Source organism: Brachyistius frenatus, unplaced genomic scaffold (assembly GCF_029030835.1).
Source record: "Brachyistius frenatus isolate BFR_SWC_R1_liver_20210118 unplaced genomic scaffold, ASM2903083v1 Contig_10, whole genome shotgun sequence".
In the NCBI taxonomy this organism is placed as follows: domain Eukaryota; kingdom Metazoa; phylum Chordata; class Actinopteri; family Embiotocidae; genus Brachyistius; species Brachyistius frenatus.
In genome coordinates, this window is record NW_027210609.1 from 6,000,750 (window position 1) to 6,025,044 (window position 24,295).

Genomic DNA, 24,295 nt, shown 5'->3' on the forward strand with positions numbered 1-24,295 from the left:
TTGCATGTCCCTTTGCTCCAGAGTTTGTATTGTGTGTTTACAAAGCAGTGTTTGACAAGCAAAGTTTAAAGAGAATTTGGCATATTATCAGGGTTAACATGTGGTTTAGTGATGTGTGCACTGCAGATACTCAGATAGGGGTGGGTAGCTGTAACAGAAAAGTAATTGGTCAGTGATTTCAATACACAATAGACCTGAGACAGACCAAAAGGCATCAGAGCAGAGCTCGTACTGATTGAAGATGAAGAGTTTGTGTGTGGCTGCTGTTGTGTTGAGCCTCATCTCAGTGTGCCAGCCTGCGTCACTGGCCTGTGAGCAGCTGGTGAAGCCAGTGGACCAAGGTCCAGATGTAAGTCTCTTCCCATATTTATCACTAACAATGTATTTTTCAAACTACTTTATTAGACAAAAATGAATTGAACCTACAAACTGGTACTGTGTTTGTTTTTTGTCAATTCCATTTGGGGAATAAAATATTCACAAAATTAACAAAAACTAAAGTTCTAAAAAGAAAACAAAAAGAACAACAACATTGTGTTTTTATTTCAGTTGTCTGGGAGGTGGTACGTCATAGCCACATCCACAGAGCTCTGCTTGACTTCAACTCTACTCAATGCTGTTTTTTGGCCAAGTATCGCAGCAGACATTACCTCTAAGGACATACCAAACATCTACAGTGCCAACATTTGGATTAAAGTGTAAGAATCTTTATACTTGTGATGGTGTTTAATAGATTAAGTTTAGTTAGCTTAATTAGCATCACCATGTCATGGATACTTGTTCTTCCAGGTTTTGAATCTTAAATAAATCTCTTGCAGGTATGGATACTGCAACATTAAATCACAGCCATTTTTTTATGCAAACAAAACATTTTTGGATGTCAACAGTAACAGTAAGAGTTTTGTTAAATATACTGTGTGAACTGGTGTTTGATTGCATCGCTCCTTGTCTTTGCTCCTGCTAATCACTGCAGATCTGCAAATCTCTAGCGAATTAACACACTTGTCACACACTAATACTATGTAATATTTTTAATTAACAAGAAAAAATAAATTACTAATTACCTATAATTCATCAAGACTGTGGTAACCTAAGACAGATTTCAGTCTATATCCTGAAACAGAACTGTTGCACTTGATGTTTTTGTAATTATTTTAATTTTCTTTTTTTGTAGTTTTAGTGGAAACCATTTAATGTGTCATTACTAGCCACGCTCTTGTCATATTTCCCACAGATACCCCAACTGGTGAAGGAGATGTGTTGCTGCAAACTGGTTGCCCCGACTGCCTCGTTCTAAAAGGGGACACGGTGGCCAAACTTAAGTTCTTAAGTAAGGAGAACACAAAGATGGAATAAAGAAAACTATAATATAATATCTCACAAAGTTATTAAAAAAAAAGTAAGTGTATGGTTAACTACCAAAAGAAGTAAAAAAAAAAAAATTTAAAAAAAAAATTCACACTAAATCAAACGGATGATAAATATGTAGTAATTTTAAAGAGCAACGTAAAGGTGGGTTACCCCAGTGATTTAATGAGCAGGTTAATGACGGAGAAACTAGATTCTCACAACACCATATCCATACATGCACTACAGTAACATGTTAAAAGTACCTTAAAAAACACAACTTCGTCATGATGTCACAAAAGGGAGAGTGACCAGATAGGTAGAGTTTAACAGTTTTGACAGTTAACAAGTCAGAAATGTATACTCATGTCAATATGATGTTCCCCAGCTTTATAATTACAAGCCTGTTGAGTGTTGATGAGACCAGGAAGGTACAAGGATTAGGACAAATAACAACCACCAGCAAGAAGGAGAACCACTAGAGAACAGGTGTCTTCACAGCACTTTAAAGTTTGCACTCACACATCAGGATATAACAAAGCTAGGATTTAGTACAATAGTGCTGATACTTTGTATAACAAAAACGATTGCACACAGATGAGCTGGGTAACAAACATAAATCAAGTATGAATTTAGTATAAAATTCAACTTACAAGTTTCTTTTTGGATGAAAATTACAACACTGAATTATATAGATACTTTATTATTGTAATGTGAGATTTCAGTGATGTAGGGTCAAACGAAACAATAATATTTTAAGACAGGATATCATCACAACTTTGACCTCTTTACCAGGTAGGAGACAGGTCATCACTGCTGCTGAGCTGAAGGAGTTTGAGATGCAGGCAGAGTGTCTTGGCTGGTCCAAACCAGAAGTCTTTAACTCCGATCATGGTGAGACTTTCACACCTGTCAGATTTTTAAGGAACTGGAAATCTATATGAAACTACTTCTCTCAAATATCCATGTAGTCAGTACATATGAAAATGATGGGATGTTGCCAATCCTCTTTTTTTAAAGAAAATATTTGTGTTGTTGAAATACAATTGTACTATTTACCCAGCAGCATGATTTTACTATGGTATGCCATTAACAATATACCTTTAATTAATACCACTATAACATTTTTATAGGATGTTTTATAAATTGCCATGCACAAAAAATACATTTGTTTCAGTTAACATTTTTATTGTCAGCATTATTTTTTTCTTCCTAATTTTCATGTGCAGACTATGACAACTGCAAGACAATTGACGACGTCTCTGACGATGAAGCTACAGCAGTTCTGGAGACCATCCGTTCCAAGATGTTCAGCAGGGTGAAAAGCATGATTCACAATTTAATCAAATGCATAATAGAGGCTTTTCTTTCCTACTTCAACAGTACTTAGTTTTATGAGGTAAATGCTCAGTGATTGCTGAAACTTATTTGGCTGTCTACAATATGAGACTTTAAACCCCACACAAATGTCACTTATGATCAGCAAATTAAAGACAAAGCTGCTGTGTGTGTGAATCGCAGCAGCTACTAACATTTTTACTAACAAGTCTGTTTGAAACCATTTAAAAAACTAGAATTTCCGCATGGCGGTTGTCTGCCTCTGCTAACCACACAAGTTGTCATTTCCATGCATATCTGTCCAAACCCATATAGATATTGCACTCACAGGGACAAAAATCGTATCAGTTCATCCTTGAGTCAACGTGAATGTCATTACATGTGTATTTAATTGAACATTAAAAATGGAGCATGGGTCATGGGACTCGTGGTTAGTGGTTCTATGAGGCTGTACCAAGACACAATTCAACCCGATCATGAAACTTTAGACAATGTTTTGACAATTGTCATACAAATAATTGTGATTAACAATTTTTCTTCCTTTACTTATTGTGTGCTACTATCAAAGTTGGAACGTAATCATAGTTTAATAACACACATACATCTTATAAGGAAGAACCATTTTATTTTGCGACTCCAAATCGGTCAAATACAAGAAGCGCCTTGAGACAAACAGTTGGTGGTGCCAATTCTCCACTCCTGCCATGAAACCACACTAGTAGAAGGGAGAGGCAGAAGAGCAAGATTAATATCTCTTAAATCTTTGCCAGGAACAGATAGTACCTCAAAGATTCTCAACTGGAATAACACCATGGCTGTGTTCCCTTAGTACACTAACAAATAATGCTCTTACATGTTAGGACTCTTGCTTGTGTAGTACTTAAATGTTGACAGGGTAGTTTTGTTTCAAATCGCACACTGTTGTTCTGCACTTACCGGAAATAACCGAATGCATAACACGGTAACACGTTTTCCGGCTTTTAATTATTTTACCTAGAAATGAATGTGTTTTCGTGCCTTTTGGTTCACACACTCAATAAACACACTGATGGCTTCAATCCAACAGCCGTATGGTGGTACGTGGTGAAAAATAAACACTTTTGTGCAGTGTTTCGCAACAGCTGCAGCTTTCCCAGATGCTTTAATTTAAAAATGAAAAATTCCTATGTCACCAAGATGGCAACCGCAAAGGTGTGCAGTGTTTCTCACTCATTTTTTTGGACTGTTTTGAGGGTAAGTACTATTTAGTAGTATTTGGAACACAGCACATGTCTGACAGCAACAATTATACCAATAATATTTGCACTGGTGTGTGATCGTACGTCTCTTTGGCTATAGATTAATGAGATCACTGTAAATACTGATGTTTCGTGCAATGATTTGGCACCACATTGGAGGGTAATTGGGTCATAAATAGCAGTTGTGCAGCTGCTGTGCAGAGGTTAGAGGATGTCACTGAGGTTCAAAAATAACTTGTACATGAGCAGTATTGAAAATTGTCAGAGGAAATGTTAGCTGGGATCCTCATTCCAAAAATATCTGGCACAAAGTATATCACGGCCACGGGTATTATGACTATTGCTACTATTCATATTTTCACAAGAGACGTCCCAGTTTTGCTGCAGCAAAGCAGACCTCTTATCATGAGGGGGAATGACCACCTAAAAAAGATTTTTGTTTACCTTTATCCAGCCATGCAGTTTGGTTTCATTTTCCCTGATAAAGCCATCTCGGAGATTTCTCCTGCCATCCCAATACATTCATAGAAAATTGTTTCTTCGCTGCTGAAGGCATCAAGAAATTACATTTAAAAATTTGTCTTCCTATAAACAATGCTCCAACTACTACAGTCCTCAATGTGAATGGTTTAAATTGGAAAAGTGACATTGACTTTGTGGAACAAGGTGAGAAGTAAGCAAAGATATACAAGTCAGAAGCTGCATAATTTGTGAGTGGAAGACCTTGTCAAAATACTTTTAGAATGTTCTTGTATTCCAATACATAAGTGTATTAAAGAGAGGAGATCACAAAGGCAGTAACTGTCAGACAAATCTCAATTCCTGGTAATTTGAAACTTCACCTTTAATACAACACATTTTTTAAGTGCAGTTTTCCATTTTACTCTTCTTGTGCCTCCAACACATAAAATGCTATTAGCCCAGCTTTGCTTAAAGACTGTTCATGTATTTTGAATTTACTTAAAAATGCAAAACTAACGGGAAGTTGTACAAAAGGTAAAACATGGGGGTCAACTATCACACAACTCTATATAATTTTTTTTTTTTTTTAAAAAAAATAGTGCACTGCACAAACGGAATTGATAAGGGAGGCCCAAGCTAAACAATACAAACACTGATGAGTCAAAGAAAATATGTTAATCTATAAAAGAAGCCCACAAAAAAAAACCTGCTTTCACTCATTGTTGGTCACACTGTTAATGTTACTGCTGGGGTTGTTGTCTGTCGTCTGGCTTGTCTGAGAGACTTGACTTTCTGCTGCACATGAAATACACTGTCTCCAGATCTTCAGATACGCTGTCTTGATTTTTTTTTTTTGTATTTTGAATGCATACACGATCGGGTTGACAGCTGAGTTAGCATGAGAAAGCAGGATGCCACCATAGAAAGCTATTTCTGGTACATCATTCAGCTTACCAAAGTAAGCAATGCAGTTCATGATGTGGAGAGGGAGCCAGAACAGGGCAAACAGGGCCAACACCAGAGACAGAGATCCTGCAAGGTGTTTTTCTTTCCTTAGGTAGTTCTCAGACGGTTTCTGGGCACCGCCGCCTGGTTTCTCTCTGAGGTTTCCTCGAATAGTACAGAAGACATAGCTGTACAGTACAGTCATCACCAAGAGAGGTGTCAAGGTGCAGAGAAAAAAGTTGAAGTAAACCATGAAATGCCCACTGTTCATTTAGCTGGTTGCGCAATAGCGTCAGCGGGCCTGTCCAGACCTCCAGACCACCGATGAATCGGATTTACGCCCCCAACATGTGTGCACTTTCCACACAAATACTAATGGCCATTCATAATAACTCTCAACGCTACGCCTAGCGCCGTGATGAACCCGGTAAATGCTCCATTGTCGGGGCATTTGGAGGAAAAACTCCCGATGTCCTCATTGTGGTGGAGTGGAGGCCTTCATCCAAGAGGAGAAATGTGCTGGACAGTCCGAACGGGGCTAGCGGGCCTCCCCTCGCTACACGGAGCAGCTGAGCTCGTTGCAATAACCGGTGATTAGATGTCCGGGAAACTGCAGCTGACGTATCGCCGCTCGTGATTATCTCTTCTGCAACCAAGGAGCAGAGATTTGACTTGAAACGTAGCGGCTAATCCTAAACTATAGACCGCGGAGGGACTGTACACAGGCAATAGGCGCGCTTGCAGTAGCCCACTAGTGTAGTGAAATATCAGAAAACAAACTTCTGCTTCTTGCTTATGATGCAAGTTTTATTTCTCAGCATTATTGATCGTCAGCTTGTTAAGTTCAAGAATCCATTACTACAGTCCATAAATCCCAACGCAGCCTAACGTTTCAGGAAAACAACAATGTGGCGTTCACATGCTGCAGTGCGTGTTAGTACTGGCGGTCCAACACTATTCGTGCGTCTCCCATCCTGCAACACCTGTCACCTGCTAAAAGTTCCTAACTATGTCGTGATTGATCTTAAGCACAAAGGCGCCATCTCCTGGACTAATTAGTGTCTTACATACACTTCATAAATAGCTCCTCCAAAAAGCCTTGGCCTCAGAGGCTTGCATTGCCCCCTTTTGCAAAAATAACTTCTTGTAGGCGTTTTGCATAATTGTGTCTGAATCTTTCATGCAAAAATCCTCCTGTTGCAGGATGTTTCAAGATTTTCTAGCATGTCGCCATTGTTCGTTTCAAATCTACGTTTTAATTTTTTTAATCTTCACAATTCCCAGTTTCTTCGTTTTGAGCCATTCTTTTGTGCATTTGCTGATGTGCTTGGGATTATTATCCTTTTAAAAGGTCCGCTTCTGGTCCAACTTCAACTGACGGTCAGATGATCTTACATTGCCTTCATGCACTCATCTGACTGAAAGTTACCAGTCCCTAAGGCAGCAAAGCAACTCCAAGGGCTAACATTTCATACTAGTTGGTTGGTTGCGAGTTTTTCTTCTAAAAACCCGTCTTTGGTCTCTGCCTCATTAAATTCATCTGAACTTTGCCTTTATGTTCACTGACAAACTGTTTTACTAGTTTTCACCCCTATTTATTTCAACTTCTACCAGAAAAAAAAAACATTTCAAAATTTAGTCAGTAACAGCTGCAACAACTGTAATCTTTTTTTTTATTTTTTTAAAGAGATCCTTGTACTTATCACAAGGCCAGAGTGTAATTATGAAAACCTCCCAAAAGATAGTGATTTTTACTAGAATATGGACAATAAATAAAATCCTTTTAACAATAAGTCGGTAAAAAAGATGTTATTGAACCTGTTATAAAAATTAACAACTGCAATCAATTGTAAACGCAACAGAAATGTAGGTCAACAATGTCATATCAATCTTAATCATATGCTCGGCCTCTTTGCTGAATGTGCCAGAGCGCCACTACATTTTTTATAACAGATCTGGCCTAATCCCAGTGCAAGAACCTTCAGGGTGAAAGGGGTTTTAACCTGGCAAGGTAGCCCTGGGGCAAAAATCAATCACTGCCCCCCTATTAAGCCCCTAATTTCTCCCAGACCCTTTGCAGTTTTAGCGTTGACTATACCACAACCTGGCCCAAGATTTCTAAGAGTTATTTAAATTAAACCCCAATTAATGAAGTTGGATGTGTGCATGAATCTGAAATAATGACTGTCTTGATAATGGATTTTGACATAAGGACTCTGTCAGATAGGACTTGCTCCTGCAATGTTGAGTTAATATTGTGCTTTAGTGGTGCAAAATCTCAAACACATTTTTCATTAATTTACCACAATCCATGAAACTGATATTGTACTTTGGTAGTGCATATTCCCACACACATTTTCAGTTCAATTAGCACAAAACACAGCAGAAGACTCACCAGCTCCTGGCGCTGGCAATTTCTGCCTGACGGGAACCGATTGCTTCCTATTATTCATTTGTATTTATTTCACATAGGTTTTCTTATCAAGTGTTCTCCCATCATGCTTCTGAAAAACGTACAATATGATTGTAGCAAAATGACAGTAACTTCAACAGAAGATTGACAGCAGCTTCAGTGTTTGACAGTTATGCTCAACAAAGCTGAAACGCAGATGTCCTGCATCCCTTATCAAAATATTATGCTAGAAATGTGCAATTTCAGAAAAACAAAACAATGAAATGCACAAGATTAACAAAACAGATGAAAACCAAACTGCAGTTGCTGTACTCTACTTACAACCGTTGCGATACATTTAACTAAATCAACTTTAACCCCTTTTTTCAATTTTATAAAAATACAAAACTCAATTTTGATGTTGCAATAGCTGCTGAATTTATTATGCCACATACATGAGACAAAATCTAAATGTCACAGTAGAAGTCAAATCTAGTCCTTCAAAAAGCAATCGGTCTAAAAGCTAACTAGTTTAGCAGAATAACCAATGGTGGATTTCATGTTGTTAAACTGCTTTTTAAATCATATTATAAGGCATATAATTCCCGATTAATTTGCGAGCACTAAAAAAAAAAAAAAAAAAATGCAGAAAATGTAAGTTATCTGTTATAAAATCTATTATCAGTTTAGATAAGAGCTTTAAACTCTCCTTCCCTAGTCCTCACTGTGCAGTTTCTGCTCTCTGCATTTGTATGGCAAAATTGATCTTTTTTTTTTAGCTTATTCTGCGGTTGCCTAGCAACGCAAACTCAAGACAGAAAGGGGGCTCCATTCATTTCACTGTTTTATTTCAAAATAACAATAACGCTGGATACCAAAAAAAAAAAAAAAAAAAAAAAAAAATAGTCGCCTTTTTTTTTTCGTCACAAACATTATAAAGGGTTTTATAAGACAAAAAAAAAAAAAATAATAATAATTATATTTGCTTTTTTTATTTTTTTATTTTAATGCCAATGGTTTCAGTCGGCTTTAGGACCCAGGTGAGCGGCGGCCAGCGGACACCGGTTGATGAGACGCTCTACTCGGCATTACACATCTAATTTAGCCACAAAGAGCGGCTGTTCGTCCAAGACAGAGTAGTCGGAGGTAAACTTAGTAGACCGTGAAGGTGGAACCACTTGCTGCGAGGGAGACGAGAGCATTTTTTTTAAATTTAAAAAAAATTTTTTTTTAGTTGTCTTTATCCGCCCGCGTAACCCTTGCACCGTGGCAAGAAGACCCGTCGCTCGTCTCACCGGCGACAACCATGAGCCAGAGGTTCACCGTCTCCAAGAGCGACGGCGACCGGCGCTCCTCAGACATCCAGGGGGAGGTGAACCAGCTGTTTGAGGGCGATGAGCCGCCGACCAGCAGCGGCGGCGTGGAGGGGGAGGCTGCAGCCGGCTCCGAGGCGGCGGCGGCGGCGGTGGTGGTGCTGAAAGGTAAGGAGACACTCACGCCGACTTCACTCTGTTTGTTAGCTATAGGCTACATGCTAGCAGTCCTGACGCCTAACTGCTGTGACACCACATTCAACGTGTGTGACTTGAATCTTTAATAACCTCCGTGGGCACAGTCTGGTCAATAACAGAGGGGAAGCAAAGCGTACAAATGTCCTTTTTTTTTTTTTTTTTTTTTTTTGCTGCTATATTCGTATTGTTACAGGTGCATCATTGCGTAAAACATTGGAAGTTGAATGCACTTTGTTGATAAACAGGGTCGATATTTTGCTGTGTTGCAGTTTTGTGTCTTGATTTTAGGATTTCTTTCAAATATATTTTCTTTATTTCAAACATTGAGGTTTATTCCGGTTTGTCTGCCCATTCTTAAATTTGGATTTGGATTTCAATTTGGATTTACAGTTTATGGGCAGGGGAATTATTTGCTTTCCTTTTGTTGAGAAATAGATGTCCTTTGTCAGGCATTGTTCAGTATTATGGCTCGTCTTGGATACAGAACAGATTTTTTTTTAATTTTTTATAGGTGATGGCTTGCAAATTGTTATTTTTCTGTCTCTTTTATGGCCGAGTTGTACCCCAGGTTAGTGATTAATTTGTTTTTAAAACACAGGACAATCCCTATGTTCATCATAAGGAGTGAATTTGATGAAGGGTGAATAAAAGTCTGTCAAACCTCTGTATTTTCAACTCTACAGTTAAATTATAAGTTATGGCAATTTCCTCCAGTGCCCCTTTGAGCAGTCCCAGCCCTTTCTCCCGGGAATCAGCGCCATTGTGATTCAATCCTGTCACCAACTCACCTGATTGAAATAATCACGGCCCTGTCAGTCATTGTGTGAATCGAATGCAGCAGTGCAGAACAAATGGTCGCTGAAATTACCATTGCTCCAGGAATGGAAGTCTTTACTATTACTGATGATTAGCATTCAAAATAGTGCAATCATTCAGGTCAAGTCAAGTGGAAAAAAAGATTAATCTGCAAATAAATCAATACATTTCCTGTGCTTAACCTTTGAAGGCTTCTACATTAATGATATTTCATATTAATTGGCTCCCAGGATTCCCTGTAAATGTCTTTTATTGAGGCTCTAAATTAGCTGCCCCTTAGATCTAAGTATTGTTGCCTTGGTTTGGCATTCAGACTGATTCTTTATTCATTTGTCAAAAACTGGGACTGGTATTGTTTGAACACCATCAAAATAAGTGAATTTAGGGGTTGTTGAGGGGTTGGTAGTCTGCTTGTCTCGTTGATCCTTGATCTGACTGAGGTTTGTGCTAGTTCGGCTCTGAAATAGCAGAATCCAAATGTGCTGTTTATTGATGAATCACATTGTATTGATAAATGTTCCCACTGGGCCATCCCCCCTGTTGAAAAATAACAAATCACCGACTGACGTCAATGGTTGAATTTCACACAGACACATAGTCAAAGCCAATGAGTTAATACCCATTAGGTCATTTTCAAAAGTTAGCTATATCACGACACTTAATCCTTACAATCGGTGGTACTTAACCTTTACAGTGGATATATTAGCTACCAGTCCTAGTGCTCCAAGGTTCAGTAGCGCTGACAGATTTCCACTCTTGAACCAGCTGGCCACTGTGGGGAGGAATAAAAGCCTTTGATTAGCAGTCCAGCACTCCCCTTCATTGCTACAAGTGCTACAGAAAGCCTCGGAGGTTAAAAACATGCCACGACTTCTCCCGAGCGAGCGAATTAATATAGAAATGCCTCCTCAGCATTTCTTCACTGAAATGCCCCAGTGTGTATCAATCATTCCTCTGGACAGAAAGATGGCTGTATTGGTGGGCTGGAACAAATCTCCCCATTTCATTATGTTCCCCTTAAGACACAGGAAGCTTTTTATTGAAGGACTTTCTGCCCTGTGGAGACTGGTGTCTCTGCATCCATTTTGCTGGTTGCCATGGTGATGCAGTACTTTTTTTTTTTACAAGAGTTGTCGTCGCACAAAAGGTCTTGCAATAAGGTGAAAAGGCTTCAAACTGTGCAAGTGATATTATCATATCAATCTTTTTACTGTTCTTTGTTTTGTTTTGTGTGGCTAAAAACTAAAAGATTTTTAAACACATTGATTTGCTGTATACTGTTATTATTCTCCTGATGAATCATTTTGTCAGTAAGGTCTCACTCATTGAAATATATATATATATATATATATATATATATGTCTTGCAATATTTAGCATTTCTATCTTGATCAGTGCCTCTGAGTATTGCTTGTTTATCAAAATGGTTTCTTTGTTGTTGATCATCTTGATTGATTAATTGACTCAGTGTTGCAGCTCTTGTGCATAATAATGGGTTGAGCAGTACACTTTAGATGTGCATCAGACATTCTTCCATGTTGTGTTTGTGTGTTTGACTTACTGCAGCTGAAACAGTGTTTGTGTACATTAGCTCATACTCAACAGGGTAGCAATGTGAAGTGTGCGTGTGTACAGGTCTGAATCCGTCAATGTAATTACACCATTGTTGGCATTTTCTCTCCACGTTATAATTCCAATAGCGACCAAAGCTCCCTTGGTCTTGCTCTTATTTTAGCTGGCAGACCAGAGCAATATCTAAATTCTTTACCCTTGGCCTGCACCCATGATCCTGTTTCTATTGATCCAGAGAGAGGTGTGAGCTCAGTCAGCTCAGCCATTCAGTGTGGTTGATGCAGCAGGAGGAAAGATCTCCGTCTCGCTGCCAAGTGCTCTCTCTGCCCTTGACCTTGCAGCAGTGTAAAGAGATATATCTTGTTTAGATCTGATGGGCTCAGTGGTAAGGGCTGGAGAAGCAGAGTGGCTTTAAAGCTTGCATGTCATTTAGAAACCCCACATTTCCAGTTAAGACTCTTAACTCTCACAGTTTAGAAATATTCATGTATTCAACAAAGTATAAACGCAACACTTTTGTTTTTACACCTCTCTTCATGAGTTGACTATTTCTTTCATCACAAAAGGCTTATTTGTCTAATTTTTTTTTCACAAATTTGTTCAAATCCATGGGCAGAAAACCAGTCTGTATCTGAGATAACCACCATTTTACCTCATACAGTACAACACATCTCTTTTGCGTAGAGTTAATCAGGTTGTTGATTTGTGGCCTGTGGGATAGTGGTCCACCCCTATTCAGTGGCTAAGGGAAGTTGCTGTATATTGGCAGGAACAGGAACACATGGTCAAATATCTATGGGTATGGTCTCTTAAGAACAAGAATTAAGGCGTGCTATGTGACCATGTTTGAAATCAAATAGGTTTATGGCATTTATTAGGGAGGACTACACCAGACTCAAAGATGGCTTCCACTCACGTGAATGAGAATTTCTTGGAAGTATGTGAGCCAAAAATGATTTCCAGCTTCTTGATTTGCTTCTGGGTTTGCTTCTGGGTTTGCTTCTGCACATTAGTGTTTCTGTGGCACCCAATACACCCTCAGACAGCCATTTTCTTGCGTCAGAAAAGTATAAGGGGAGGGGGTTTCTGAAGCTATTAAACCCTCCAACACGCAGTTTGGGCAGACCATCAAACCAGCTTAACTCCTATTGTTTTGAACTGTCTGCTCATGATAGATCAACCATGATAAAGTGGGTTTTTCATAGCTTTTTGAGGGAAGGAAACACTTTCACATTTAAGCTGTTGGGAAAGTCTCCCTGAGAAACCCAACCTGGACAAAACCCACAATTTGGTGACAATTTCAACAGTGTTTTTTTTTTTTTTTTTTTTTTAAACAAATTGACTGTGTTGTCAAAAAGAGAGGAAAAGGCAGGATTTATTTGTGCAATTTTATAGCTAAGACTTCATCATACATTTTTTTCACTTGTCCGAATGTATTTTTATTTAAAAAAAATTCTGCATTGACCTCCAGCAGAAAACAGTCATTTCCAGCTTTTTCCTTAAAAAAAAGAGAAAAAGCTAAAAAAAAAAAAAAAAAAAAAAAAGCAGCTGCCTGTTGTGGCTGGAAATGATGTCGATAGGAGCCACGCGATTAAAGTCGTTGGACGCTAATGCAATCAGCTTATACAGCAGAGTCAGGGGAAACAGCTGAGTTTAGTGGTAATTATCTGTGGGTTTGTCATTGTGAGTAAAACGTTTTATACAGCCTACACATACTCCATTGATAGTATAGAAATATTGACCAGAGCAGCTTCAAGATAAGAGTTTGAGCTGCTCAAATCCTTAGGCTAGCTCCCTGTAACCTAAAAAAAAAAAAGAGAGTGAACAGGGTTCTGTATGTCTGAATGATTCTGAGTGGTCTGTTTTGTAACTCAATCTATTATTGATGCGCTCCTTGACTGCTGAGGTTTCTAGGCAAGCTGCGATTGTAAATTGTGTACGAGCATGTGTGTGTGTACGCGCTCATGCTTTGAGTTTTAATGATGTACTAACAACAGCTATTGTAGCAGAAGGGCTTAAAGTAAAAACACAGACATTTGGGGTTAAGAACTGAAACTCTATTTGCCCTTAGTGTTTTGGTCTGTGAGCAGAGATGCGGTTTATTCTGTGTCAGGATGTTCTGGGTACCCCTGGGCTAATACAGCGCAGCAGAGAGTGACACAGTATGGGAGCTGGGTAAAAAAAACAACAACAGCCATAATCACAAAACAACACAACCCAATAACCTCATGGCAAAAACAGTGGTAGGTATTTGTCTGCTTCCTGAGTCGAAAGCCCATCTCCACACAAGACAAATTTGTGTGTGTTTTTTGCCACTCATCATGTGTCATCACTCTCCAAAGCGCGTTTTAAATCTATATACAAAACAAGCTGTGCGTGTGTGCGTCAAAGAACAGTAGCGTAACCCAAGTGTGCTTTTTCCTGTGCACCTCCTTCCACTAATTTACACTGTATTATTTTCAGCTTGTTGTTGTGCCATCTTGTTTATGCTGGGCTTTTCCATGAAAGTCAGACCGCAGCAGACGTAGTCTGTGTTATTAAAGGTGAAGGTCAGCAATATTCTGTATTTTTGTTGTTGTGAACAAAACAAAAGAATTTCTCAGTTCACCTGTCAAAATTTTCCAACTTTTTCTAGCCTATCTCTGTCTCACAGCTCCAAGCACAAGATGTAGATCTTTATAAACGAGCCACACGTATATAAATTCATTCGTCAAAAAGGCTTAATTAAAAAAGGATTTATATATATTTGTTATGTATTTAAGATTTAAACATTTTACTCGGGGCTGAAAGAGAGAGGAGGCTTATTAAAAATATTTCTTAGAATAACTGGACACTATATATTTGTTGGGGACTATTTTTTTAGCCACAGATTCGGCTCCCTGTTTACAGCAAAAGGACATCACGTCGGTGGGACTGATTCAAAATACTCAGAAGTGCCCGTATTCATACTGTCACAATGATGGAGCATGTCAACCAATGTAATGGCGATGGTGGCTTTTTTGATGTGGAACAGTGGAGGTGTATGATATAACCGCTATTAATTACTATCAGTAGTATGAATTTATTGTTGGTTCTGGTCTTTTCAAAAGATCATTGATAATAGCAAAAATTAAGAATATGAGCAGACTTATCCTTAACGTTATTATTAATATTAATGTCCAGTGAAATTTGACTGAGCTCCCTATCTAGCAGTGGCTGCCAATGATGGTTCCTCCGTGATAATGGACTGTTGACTGACCAGACAGAGGATTGTTTGTGTGTTTATTCAGGCATGTCTGTCCCTGTGCTGCAATGAATGCCATGTAAATAATAGACAAACCTCTTTAATATGGAGGTGCAGTCCAATGGTGAACAGAGATATTAAGGCACAAAGGCCTATTGTGGATTCTAGGATTAATATAGTGCGGTGGCTGTTTCATTTATTTCTAGGACAATGTGGCCACCTGATTGAGGATTTTTATGAAATTTTTATCAACCCTCAGAAATCCTTGTGACCGCAGCTTATCTTGTCAAGAAAGGACAAATGTGATGTTCATGTATTTTGAACTACATATTTCATTTGTTCTCATTTACCATCTGTTTCCACAAAAAGAGATTAGGGTTCAAGATGCAATTTTGTTTTTCTTCACATCAGCCATATTGTTTTTTTGTCATTATTGAAAGATATAGTTATGAAAACAATGTAAACAGGCAATGACAAGGTACTATCAAGTGGTTAATTCATCCCTCTGTTACAAGATCCCCCTAATACTTCATTTAAGTGTTTTCTGTTTGTCTCTTTAGTGATTTTTCTTTTCCATTGTCAATTATTCTGCAAATCATTTTCTGAATTAATTGATTAGTGTTTGTTATAAAATGACAGAAAATTCTGATAAATGTTGACCACAAATTTTAAGAGCGTTATACATAGTCCAAGCAAAAGTCCAAAACACATTAAATTTGCATTTATATTCAAAGAAAAATAAACCAAAAATATCCTCAAATTGGAAGAACAGAAATATTGCCGAATGGTTTTGTCAATCAACAAACTGATTAATTAACTAATCATATGAGTTCTACTTGTGTTGCTCTGTGCTGCTTATCAGAGCTCTTTTTTATACTGCTAGTTGTCGTCAACATTAAGTCTAACACGATTCCCGCTGAAACGGTAGCTGTTGTGAACTGTTCTGATATTTTTTTTGCCCCTGTTGTTCATGTGGATGTAGGAAATCAGTCAGGGGTGCAAAACAATAAATACAGAGATGTCTATAATTATAGGCTGCTGTAATGCTTCAAAATCACAGGGCTCATTGCGGTTTAATTAGATTTAAATTATATATGATGATCTTTTTACCTTAGGGCAACCAGGAGATGATTTATGGCACTCTTTTTTAGCAATACACTGCTTTTGATTTATAGTGGCATACTCTGAGGACCAGCTTTCCCAAACCACAGCTCCGGAGCTGTGCTGGGCTCACAGAGCGGAGTGCAACCTATAACATGACGTGACATACATCAGGAACAAAATAATGTATTTGGTTTTTAATTGCTGTAGCTGTGTGTGTATAAAGGTTTTTATGTTGTATCATTGGTGGGAGGCGATTCGTTAGTTAGGCTACTGCTGTTGACAAACATTTGTGTCTCAGTTGTGCACTTTGTGACCCACAAAGTCATCTGCAGTCAGTTTTGACTATGTTGCGTGCTCAAACTGTAAAAATATGCTTTAACAGTAGCAGCAGTGGCTGATAGTAATAAAACAAGACTCATCAGTAATATGGAAATCCAGTTTTGTAATATATACTGCATTGGAGCAAATATAGGATGACCCTCCTCCCCTACATCTGTTTGCAGGAGAAATGCTTTTTAAGGGAAGGAAACACTTTCACATTTAAGCTGTTGGGAAAGTCTCCCTGAGAAACCCAACCTGGACAAAACCCACAGGATTTGGTGACAATTTCAACGATGTTTTTTTTTTTTTTTTTTTTAAACAAATTGACTGTGTTGTCAAAAAGAGAGGAAAAGGCAGGATTTATTTGTGCAATTTTAAAGCTAAGACTTCATCATACATTTTTTTCACTTGTCCGAATGTACTTTTATAAAAAAAAATTCTGCATTGACCTCCAGCAGAAAACAGTCATTTCCATTTACTGCTAAACAGCGAAGGATCTCGCTATCTTTTCTTCGGCTGCTGAAAAATATACTATTAACCAAGTCTGTATGTTTTTATTATATACGGCGTGTTTCTGTGGACCTGGGAATCATCTTTAACCTTTCACTTACCTTTCTTTGTCTCCTTGCCCATCTGTCCTCCTATTGCGTTAATGCCATTTAATGGTGGACAATTTCTCCTTCAGAGGAGCAATTGATTTGTAATCTAGCTCGCCATTAAATGCCATAAATTCTGCGACATCACTCACCCTGTTATTCCCTTTACTGTCGGAGGAGGAACCATCAATACACTGCAGATCGATACAACTCGTACACCATTACCTATGTATGTCCAGTCCCTATCTAATTTACAAAAGAGCTGTTTAAATTGAATTGAATGATCACAGAGGTTTCTTTATGGTGGGGGGGGGGGGGGTGTTTGGACACTGTGGTTGAACAGAGAAATGTCGTGACATTGAATGGACAGCAGGGGGCAGTCTATGTACTGTGTTAGTAATAGAATGCTGCTGAATGTCTGCTGAGTGCTCGAAGCATATGTTTATCAAAACCTAAACCTCTGGACAAAAATTTGATATGAATATGTTAATGTTCAGCTGACATGTAGACTTTTATCTGTTGCTTCTTGCATGCGCAATATGCGTTCAAGTAAATATGAATTGCAAGGCTGATCTTGAGAAATGAATTGCTCTGCAGTAACCCAAACACGTGCGTTTCTCTGCTGAGGCAACAGGGGGCAGTTGTGTCCTTTCTCTCAACATCCCCATACATCTTCTCCTCTGTCTTAATCATGAAGAAGATAATTGTGAGGCGAGAGAGCGAGAGAGATTAGAAGCCCAGTGAATTACACAACAGTTTGCGTTGTGTGTATGACCGAAGGTGCTTGTTAAGCATATGGCAAGTGAAGAGAAATTATGGGTGTGCTTTTGTGTGTGAAGATGGCAAGTAGAAGAAGCAAGAGAGAAAAGAGAGAAAAGACAGCAGAGAGAGAGGGGGTGTAAACCTCCCTTAGCCCAGAAATCCTCGGTTATGTAACTGCGTCTGCAAACGGGGGGAGGTGTGTGCATATATATATATGTGTGTGTGTGTGTGTGTGTGTGTGTGTGTGTGTGTGTGTGTGTGTGTGTGTGTGTGTGTGTGTGTGTGTGTGTGTGTGGTGGGGGATTGGGACCAATTGATAGAAAGTGACAAAATCCTCCTCTCATGCAGGCAGGCTGCAGGGCAGACCTCAGTGACACTAACACGGGAGGAACAGGGGGTGGAGAGCAAACATCAGCAGGGAGAGGTAGAGCATTCTCCTCTTCCACTCTACTCTGACAAAGGCACATCCATCACCGGTCCACAGATCCAGCAACTTGGCTTCTTTCCGCGGCACACTGGCCGATTGGCAATCTCTACACTCGAGAGTTTTATCATGTCTGCGTTCTCACAGTCACCACCATCAATATCCCACGAGCATTTAACATGACAGGCTCGATTTTTTTGGTGTTTTTTTTTTTTTAAAGATATTTGCATGTATTTTTGTTCATTTTGGTTATTTTCTGTGCGAGGAAAAGGCACATGGATATCTCCCGCCATTGTTTTGGCAAGTAACCATGTTATGCATATTTATTATTTGTTTTAGTATTTACCAGGGCTGAAACAATTAGCAAAAGGAAGTGATTAAGGTAGAAATATAAAAAAAAAATTCACTCATTCCAGCCTCTAAAATGAGAATATAAAGTGATTATCTTTTGGTTTGAGAGAAAGACAGCTATTATATATGCAAACTTAGATTCTGGGAGATTATGATGGGCATGGTTCACTGTTTCCTTAACTTTTATAGACTAAAAGATTAGACTAAATGATCAGGAGAAAAACTGGTGAGTTATAGCTTCATCTTACTTTCTTTGTACAATAATAACCTAACAATTAAATTATACTAATGAAGATTAGAGGAAACACAGGATATACCGTTGGGGCTAAACAAACGAGTATCAAATGGGATCATCATGCCGTTGAATAGGATGAAATAATGCAGCGTTCCGGTGTCTAATTTCTGAAGGCGATCTATCTCAGCCTCCGTCTTTCCTGCTTTTTCTTTGACTCCCGGTGACTTGTCTGTATTGTGCATTTGATTTTTACATTGCACATGTCACTGTCAGCGAATCATGGTGTTGCTGTTAGTTTCATCACTCTGAATTTATTCATTAGTCCTGTGGGATAAGCCCACAACTCCGCACCACCGGGGTCTGTGCGCAGCCAAATCTCTCAGAACTCCTCTGCTCACATTTAACCGCTGAAGTGTGTGTGTGTGTGTGTGTGTGTGTGTGTGTGTGTGTGTGTGTGTGTGTGTGTGTGTGTGTGTGTGTGTGTGTGTGTGTGTGTGTGTGTGTGTGTGTGTGTGTGTGTGTGTGTGAGAGTGAGTGTTATTTTGATCTGATTTGGAGAACAATACATTACAAACTCTTATCTACTGAGGCGATAGAGGCAGAGAGCAGTGGGCCAGAGATGCAGGTCATGGATCCCCATGGGGCTGGGCTGGTATTCAGGAATTATACCAGGCCTTCCGGTCCCTCAGGACCACTGTGCGCTCGTTCGCTGTGTCTTTGTCTCTGGCTCGGAATGAATTTGGGGCTGGAAGGGTGCCGGGGCATAGTTTGGATTTTGAAAAGGTGAACTGTAAAGAAAGAGATATGATGTAAGAGTTGTGCCACTAGCTAAATGAATTTTAATTAGGTGCTCTCAATTTGAATTTTGTGTTGTGAATTTTAATAATGTTTTTTTGGCTGGTTGACTGCTAGGATAGTTGCCGTAATGCTGCGGGAGACAGGAGGGAGAAAGATGTGTGACCCCCACTGGAGTTGTTCCGCAGCCCAGTTCTTTCCACAGTCCACAGGTTCTGTCAGCTCGTTGCACTCGGGTGGGGATACACACTCTCCATCACCATTACCATGCATGCCACTGCTGTGGTGCAATGTCAAGAGGGTGACTGCAGAACACGGCTGAGTCAAATGGCATTCCCAAAGACTTGCTGTGTTACAGTGCATAAATTGGTATATGTTTACCACAAGGGCAAGAAAGGCAATTAAAAATCATTTGTATTCTTTTCTGACAGTTCAACACACATTACCATCCCATTTGGTTTCCTAAATAGGCTTAACAATTGCAGGTTGTTTGTAATTAGTATTTGAACTGTTCTTGCCATTGGGAATTTGGCAGTCACAAGGTCTGATCACTCTCATCCAATGCAGAGCATGTCCCACAGGCGTGGAGAACAATTACATCTGTAGTCTTTAAGGCCCAGTTTAGACCAAAGATTTGTGACGAGATTATTTGAAACTGTCGGCAGCTTTCTGAAACCTGCCAGTTTGCACCAAAGCAACTAAATGAGACGGTGTAACATCTCCAATGAGTTTTTATACTTCTGTTTTAATTGACTTCGCAGGCTTTTTCATAGTTGGACATCATTGTTGCCGTCTTAAACCGTGAATCAGGATAGTGTTCGTGAGTTACTTGCGAGAGTAACATTTTTAGAAGTGATTAAATGTCAAAAACCTAAAAGATCAGTGTCTAGGGTACTTATGCTAAATAGTGCCGTTAACTTGAGACAGGAGATCTGCCCTGCCAGTTTCTCTCGTCTGTTTCCGACACAACACTGGAGCAGTTCTGTCATTTAGAGTATAGGCTTAGCTATAGTGTCTCTGAGAGCTGTTGCTATTGGGTTCATCCCCTTGTGCATGTGCAGTCGTGAAGCAGAATTTAAGGTACCAAGAGTCCTGTTATTTAAATTTGTGGCCGCAGAGGCTGCTGTTTCTACTTCCGAGCAAATGTAATTTTTTTTTGCTTTAAGGCAGCATAAAACCATAATTATCTACCCCCTCTCTCCTCGCTCTCCTAATGACTATAAGTTCAGTCACTGTCATTATTATCTGTCCTAGAAAAATATGACTCTGTTTGATCTTCTGAAACTTTAGCTTTCCCTACCTTTGTTCTGTTACCTTTAGCTGTGTCTCAAATTGCAGACTAGTACACTCACATATAGTACACTTACTTGTGTAGTTAGTGACTTTTGACAGGGTAAGTGTTGTCTCAAATCACATATTGCCATCCTGCCTTAACCTACAATAACCTGCCCTCTGTTTAACGAACACAATAACATTGCTAAATGCAGCTATGAAAACACAAGTACAAAACACAGTACAGTACATTACAGTCATAATGAGCAAACACTTTAACATTAAAGAAGCAGGTATTTTTATGTACTGCATATTTGTAGATGTGGTTGCATAACACTAATGAGCTTAATAATGCTTTCTGCTGCCAGTCTTGTGCTTCTGCCGAGAGTTTAATCACTTCAAATTCTGAGTTTCCTTTTTCTTATCTATTTAAGAAAGATATTATTACACTGTATATGAAAGGATTTTATTTATTCATGTATTCATTTTATTCAAATTATGCTTCACGGAATAGCAGCAGTATAAAAAAAAAAAAACACCACCAGTGTACTGTTACAACACTCTCTTTGCTTGGATGCACACACATGCATATGGCCACAAATGCATGTACACGTATTCACTGAAAATGCAACGACTTAAACTGTGGAACATGTAAGCATACTATAGAATATGTTATCTAAATTGCGTACTTAGTCCAATACACTGTAGCCCAGATAAATGCATGTTGTAGTTTTGTTAGTTAATATGATCCTGGCTGCTTGGTACATGTTAGTCAAGGCTGTATCGGTAAAGTACTGAAACCTTAACATATGCCATGTGTATATAGCCATCAAGACAGTACTGATATATGGACAATATGATCCATATTTGTATTAATAGGAAGGTTTAGTTATATCTAACCATATATTAATCCACAGTGACAATCATATGTTTCACAATATGCATTACAATGCTTATAATTTCATCAAAATGCAAATTGATGCAAGTACGTCCATAGCTATAAATACAGGAAATATAATTTTTTATATTCAGAAACATATTGTGATGGAAAGTTGTGAATTTTCCAGTTTCTTTTTCACCACGACAAAGACAAAATAGCTTGTCTAAGAGAATCAAAAACGCGATTATCAAAAAAACATGGCAATGCAAGGGTAAGAAGTTTCAGTCATAAAACTTTTGAGTGGTGAAACAGAAGTCTGCAAAAGTCGGTGCAGACAGTGAAAAAAAAATCCCGTAGGACATCTGAAGAGCTTCAGGCGGACCTTGTGCAATCTGGAGCCTGCACCAAACGCTCCACACTAAACCATGTATGGTTCCATGGATGATGACCAAGGAGAACATCACTGTTGAAAGAAAAGCATGACAAGGCAAGACTAATATTTGTAAACACCTTCATAATAAGCCACAGTCTTTCTGCTACAATGTTCTATGGTCAGATAAAACCAAATTAGATCTTTTTGGGAATGCAGTGCATCAGTTTGTTTATAGGTGACGAAATAAAGCCCACGCGGAGAAGAACACCTTACTTGCAGTATAACATAGCATAACTGTGGGGCTGCTGTGCTGCTGTGCTGCGTGCGGTCCTGGAGGCATTGAATATATATATATAAAAAAAAAAGAACCGACGAAACGATAACATCACCGAGATATTTTTTGGGCAAAATGTGTTACCCAGTGTGATCTTTCCACATCCAGAAGCACAAAAGAATGATTTAAAAGGAGAGAGTGGAACATTTTAGACTGAACAGAAACAAGTTCTGACCTAAATCCCATTGAAAACTTTTTGACAGAGCTGAAATTACAAAAAGGAGTTCAACAAACTTAAAAGAGCTTTAATGCATAGCTGTGGAAGAGGCGTGGACAGTACCAGCAGACAGAAACACCAAGCTTTTAGATGGCTGCCAGACACATTTAGAGGCTGTAATGTTTTTCTTTTAGACTCAACCAGTACAAAGCTACTGCAGAATAAGCAGAAGAGCATCACATCATGTGCTATAACTGCTGGTTTAAAACATGCGTGTCAGCTAAAACTCAATTATACAGCCATGTGGAAAGATGCGCAAATAATAAAATCCCAACAATAATAACTCATGACATTTAGCAACAGTTGTCCAGCCTCTCCACCTCATGAATGTTATATTTCAGCAACTCGGCAAAGAAGCTTCGACTTGCCTTGTATATTTACCACTTTGGTGGGTTTGTAATGTGTGCTCAGCTTATACTGTAATCATGATATATCCAAGAGCACTTAAAGAGAGGCCAGGCTAACCTCCACGCTGCACTCGTGCAAAATGGTAAAACATGTAATTTCAAGCTTTAAAGTGGATGAAGTTGAAGTACAAAGTGACTGGATTACAGATATTAATGCAACATGCTCTGTAGATAACTGTTTAAAGCTGCAGAGCAGATCTTACAATCATTGAAACTCCCAAAGAATAGATGCCGCGCACATAAAAACGGGGGTTTTGACAATCACGCATAGAAATTAGCACATATTTAGCTCCTGGACAACAAGTATAAACTATGTATGGCTGTTGGGGTACTTGCCAACCCCCAAAATTCCTTTTGTTCCTGTTAGAGGTGAAATGATAAATTAGTTAAAATGAAAAGTAATGTAATAATCCATGAAATGTCATTTGAATCATTCCTTCAAGCAAAACTTCTTTGATTCCAGCCTCTCAGTTGTGAATATTGTCTGGTTTTCTCTGGTTATGCAGCATTGTTTACATCCACAGAGACTCGCGGCAGTCTTTTCCCTTCATGCCTTTGCTGGCACTTTGCTGCATCTTGGCTCTTCCCCAGGAGGAGCATCAGTGGAGGATTCCCTCTTCCAAAAACAGCTCCATAGTTACTAGAAGTCAATAATTCCCCAAACAACATTTGATCAGGGCTGCAAGTAACGATTTTCTTTTCATTGTAGATCGAGGTGCTGATTATTTTCCCTATCTAAGGACGAGGTATCGTGAAAGCAGTGACTTAAATGGCCATTTTGTCTCTCGGAGGCCAAGCTGACGTTATTTCATTTCCTCGTTTTGACTTCTCAACAGTCCAAACTTGAGAGATTTTTAAGTGATGAATTTAGAGTGAAACAGATCAGTGCTGCAAAGTTTCACCCCTAAGAAGCTCCTACAGTTCAACATCCAACAATCTTTTGGAATTTATGGTTAAAAGGTGACTGAAACTTCTTTGTGAAATACTTGCAAAAATACATTTCATATTTATAACCAGCCCCCAAATCATGATATACTGTGTGTCCCAGCCTCAATGTCATAATTTTTGTCACATTTATGCAAGAGCAAACTGTGACCTTATTTTGCCCTGCCGTCCATCAATCCAGTAATATATTTTTCTCTCGGTGTACAAAGTTCATTTAGAGACATGGTCACTATCCATTTTGGGTATCAGGCCCATAATTGTTCTTAAGATTGGACTGAGTCATGACAACTCATTAATCCTCTCTTCCATCTCTGGTGTTTTCTCTTATTCTGTCTCTGTGACCTTCCTTTTATCTGCCTGCCAAAATATGGGAGCTTCTGGAATTGCTGTAATGACGAGCATTTGAAGAAAGCAGATAATGATCCTCTCTTTCCGC

The 24,295-nt window shown here is 38.9% G+C and overlaps 2 protein-coding genes across 3 annotated transcripts in view; both read left to right on the forward strand.

The window, feature by feature from the left end:
• Positions 1-198: 198 nt before the first annotated feature.
• LOC138616616 (uncharacterized) lies at positions 199-3,807 on the forward strand. The gene is made up of 6 exons (XM_069691056.1): positions 199-349; positions 550-698; positions 819-892; positions 1,235-1,330; positions 2,143-2,241; positions 2,577-3,807. The coding sequence occupies exons 1-6, from the start codon at positions 242-244 to the stop codon at positions 2,735-2,737; spliced, it is 687 nt and encodes a 228-aa protein (XP_069547157.1). The 5' UTR covers positions 199-241; the 3' UTR covers positions 2,738-3,807.
• A 5,148-nt stretch (positions 3,808-8,955) lies between these two features.
• slc12a5a (solute carrier family 12 member 5a) overlaps positions 8,956-24,295 on the forward strand; it is a 148,020-nt gene continuing 132,680 nt past the window's right edge. The window contains exon 1 of one of the 2 annotated variants that reach the window (XM_069691067.1): positions 8,956-9,203. In XM_069691067.1, coding sequence (XP_069547168.1) covers positions 9,029-9,203 — 175 coding nt within the window. In that variant the 5' untranslated portion in view covers positions 8,956-9,028. The remainder of the gene's footprint in view (positions 9,204-24,295) is intronic. The other variant, XM_069691068.1, reaches the window with a different exon arrangement.